Below are 3,852 nucleotides of genomic sequence, written 5' to 3'. Positions count from 1 at the left end.
CTGGTTGCTTAGGTGCTCCGTAGTATCGATCAGCATAAAAAACTCCTGATCATACGAAGAGCTACGATGCCCAACGTAGATCGATCCCTAGAAATGTTGTATTTGTCAGACTTTTTGTGTTACAAAGGCGGGATAGCCATGTGTATTTCTATTTGCTCTTCTGTGCACAGCGATCTCTGGGAGGCTCTTTCATAATAAGATTTGGTCTGTTTTTTGTCCTGGGAGGAGCCTCTAAACCCTTGGAATTCACCAAGAGAGGAGCGTCTTTGTTATTCCTGGGCCCTAGGACCGCACCTGATTTACTCTAAGAGGTGACTCATGGCTGCCTGACATAGTTTGGGGAGGGGGTGGCCATGCCCCACCAGTCATGGATTAGAACACTGGGACTGTGAGCCACTGAGATCTCCCAGCCTCGGGGAAGGTGTGGGGACTGAGTTTCATCATGTGGCCAGTGATTCTGTCAATCACACCTATAGGAGGACCCCAGTGAAAACCCTAGACCACACCCATATGCCAGAGGGGGATGCTCCTGGTTCCAGGGGAGAGACCTCATCCCACATGTCTGTTCATTGGGGTGGTCCTGATCTATGTCCTTTAAATAACTCTGTAATCATAAGTGTAGCACTTTCTTGAGTTCTCTAGATGATTCTGGAGAATCATTGAACCTCAGGGCTTCTGCACAGTCCTTTGTGCCATCCCCAGACATTCCCCAAATTCCCTTCCCTCCCTACCCAACCACCTCCTGCTCCTCCTTTACAGTCTCACTCTCCCTCCCCCAATGCCACCACAGCTACAAAGCCTTTTCTTCCTCCTCCTCAGGAAGCGGAGGGTGGAACAGCTATGAGCACAGACCCAGTGTGCTGTGCAAGCTGGGGCAAGGTGGTCACCATGTGTGAACCTTACTTTTCTCACCAGTAAAATGGGTCTAATAAGAGCATGTACCTCAGCATGTTGAGAGAATCAGGTTAGAAATGCATGGAGTCTGACAATAAACCTTGGTGACTCCTGCTACTGGAACCCATCCCCTGTGGTTTGTAATCTGTGCCAACACCTGAGAGTTCTATCACTTTATGTGACAACACATGTGAATACGTTTACTTGTCCTTCCATTCACTGGACAGTGAATACTTCACAGTGTCACAGTAAAATGAAGAGCCTGGACTCAGAAGGTAACTTTTACATGTCCAGTGTCTGAATCTCAATAGCCAGGGGATGGAAGGATGGTCAGAAGAGTGGCTGGATACATGGATGGATGAATGGCTGGCTAATCAGATAGATGGATGTATAGTCAGATGGATGAATGGTGGATATGAATGGACAGCCGAGTGTGTGGACAGAGAGGCTGTTTAAATGAAGAAATAGATGGATGGTCAAGTGAGTGGTTGGATAGGTGGATGGTCAGATGAGTGGATGGATAGTCATGTTGATGGATGATTGGGTAGATGAATAGCTGGATGGATGTTCAAGCAAATTGATGAATTGATGAACAGTGATGTGTGTGAATAGACAATTGAGTATGTGGAGAGATCGCCATGTATGTGGGTGGACAGCTGGGTGTGTGGATAGAAGAATGGAGTCAGGGGAATGAATGGTTAATGGACAAGAAGTTGAGGGACAGTTGATTTGCATGGATGTATGGACAGATAGATACATGAGCAGATGGATGAATGGATGCATAGACAGATGAAAGGATGGATAGATGGATAAAGGGATGGGTGGATGGATGGGTAGATGGATGGGTGGATAGATGGGTGGATGGGTGGGTAGATGGATGGATGAGTGGGTGGATGGGTGGATAGCTGGGTGGATGGATGGGTAGATGGATGGATGAGTGGGTGGATGGGTGGATAGATGGGTAGATGGATGGTGGACGGATGGATGGGTGGATAGGTGGGTGGGTGAATGTCTGTCCTCCAGGACTGCTGTGGAAGACCAGCACTACAGTAGCAGGACCTGGAAAGGCTTCCCCTACACAGCCCTCTTGCTGGGCCAGAGGAGGCGTGGTGAGGTGGAAGTGTGCACACCCACTGCCTCATAGTCCCCCCATTACCTGTTGCATCTCATGTTCTAGTTGGAGGAGGCTCTCATCCCGCTCATGCTTCAGGCTCTGAATTTCCTCCTTCAGAGCCTCCCTCTTGGCTGCACTTTTTGCCACCAGCTCCTTCTCCTGTTCCAACCTGCATGCTGCCACCTTCTTCTCCTCCGTCAGAGACAGACTGAGGGTCTCCTGGGCCAAGACGAAGGGACAGGCTGTGAGGACCATACAGGTCAGGACATGTGAGACCAGCAGTGCCTGTGGTCTGAGTGAGACCTGGTTCATGGGACTTCAGGGCAAGACAGGTCCCCAGGGATTGTCAAGCTGGCTGCAAGCCCCTTGTCTCACACACAGTGTCACTGAAGCAAGAGCTGCAAAGGGGCTCTCTGGGCCTCCACCTCCACCTCCTCTATCTGACATGAACTAACAGTTCAAAGGCCTTTCCTGAGCCTCCACGGCACGCCACGCACCAATGACATGCATGATGTGTGCAGGCATGTCAAACAAGGCCTGCAGGAGTCTTGGCCAGTGGGGTGGCTCGGATGGGTGATGAAGCGCCCTCCAGCTTTGGCCCTCAACCTGCAGCCAGGTCAGTCAATGCCCACAGCTGGCCCCTCCTTCGAAGGAGAGGACCTAGCCACACTGGCTCAGCCCCATGACCCTAGCTGCCCACCTTACCTATGAAGGGTCCTCTCTGGCCCCCACCTGAGTGTGGCCTGGCACCTCTGCCTCCTGCCTGGTCTCCTAGGACCCCTTCCCTGAGGGTCTGCCATGATCTGGGACATGTAAACTCCCAGGAGTGGCAGCAACTGGTGGCCTAGGGAAGCAGACCTTCTCCCTCTGGAGCCGTGCGAGGTCCTCACAGTGGGCCAGTGCCTGGCTCTCCAGGGCCAGCTGTGCTTCCCGCTCCTGCTGCGCCATCTGCCGCCGTAGCTGCCCAATGTCCCACTCCAGCTTCGTCTCCTGGACCTCCCAGGCGCCTTTCAGTTGCTCCAATTCCACTGCAAAGTGACAGATGTATCCAGGATTGGCCACAGGGCCCCATGCCATGGAACACCCTGTGGTCTGTGCAAGCCCCCTGTGGAGTGACAGCCACCTGCTCTGAGGACGCTGCCCAAGCAGGCAGGGACAGAGTCCCACCACAGCGTGTATTCTGGCTATGGACAGGCCTAGGGCTGGGTGAGCCACACATGGTGAGGTGGGCTGAGCAGGGGTGGGAGCTCAGGGAATGGGGCAGGGGCTGCCACACTGACCCAGGTCTAGACCCTGGGAAGCAGACTGGACAGGCCACCCCTCACAGATGGAACCCATTCAGCACAGGAGCTCAAGGCCCGAGTTGGTGCCCTTCCTGGGGACCAGGCAGTGGGAGCGACACTCGGGGACTGAGCTCTATGGAAGGGCCCTTCTGGGCCATGTGGGGAGAGGAGAGACAGGGGGAGCTGCTGGAGCACCTTGCAGGGCCTGCCGGGCTGCCGGGCCCTCTGGGCTCTCCTCCAGATGCCTGGCGGGCCGGAGCTCCCTGCAGCAGTGAGCTCAAGAGCTCTCTCACACATCCTCTCGGCCTGTGAGAACATCAAAAGGGGCAGCACAAGCATCCTTTTGTGGTGGAGGAGGCTTTGCAGGCAGCTGGTAGCAAAATAACAGAGAATTCTTCTCTAATCTGAAAACAATTGACCCACGAAAAGTCAGGAGTGAAGGAAGGAACACAAGAAATCAAACAACATGACACACAACTAGTCTGATTAAGGGGGAAAAACAAAGTGTTTAACTTAAAACCACACGAAGAAAAAAGATGGCAATCTAGATGGGATTTCGAA

The 3,852-nt window shown here is 53.1% G+C and overlaps 1 protein-coding gene across 1 annotated transcript in view; it reads right to left on the bottom strand.

Annotated features, from left to right (window-relative positions):
• The window catches only part of CROCC2 (ciliary rootlet coiled-coil, rootletin family member 2), a 55,884-nt gene that overhangs the window by 24,073 nt on the left and 27,959 nt on the right, over positions 1–3,852 (bottom strand). The window contains 2 exon segments of the mRNA XM_023743372.1: positions 2,051–2,227; positions 2,867–3,036. Coding sequence (XP_023599140.1) covers positions 2,051–2,227; positions 2,867–3,036 — 347 coding nt within the window.

This window comes from Myotis lucifugus, unplaced genomic scaffold, assembly GCF_000147115.1.
Source record: "Myotis lucifugus unplaced genomic scaffold, Myoluc2.0 scaffold_5, whole genome shotgun sequence".
Classification (NCBI taxonomy): domain Eukaryota; kingdom Metazoa; phylum Chordata; class Mammalia; order Chiroptera; family Vespertilionidae; genus Myotis; species Myotis lucifugus.
Note: the sequence above shows the minus strand (reverse complement) of the source record. Positions and strands in the feature narration are given on the sequence as shown.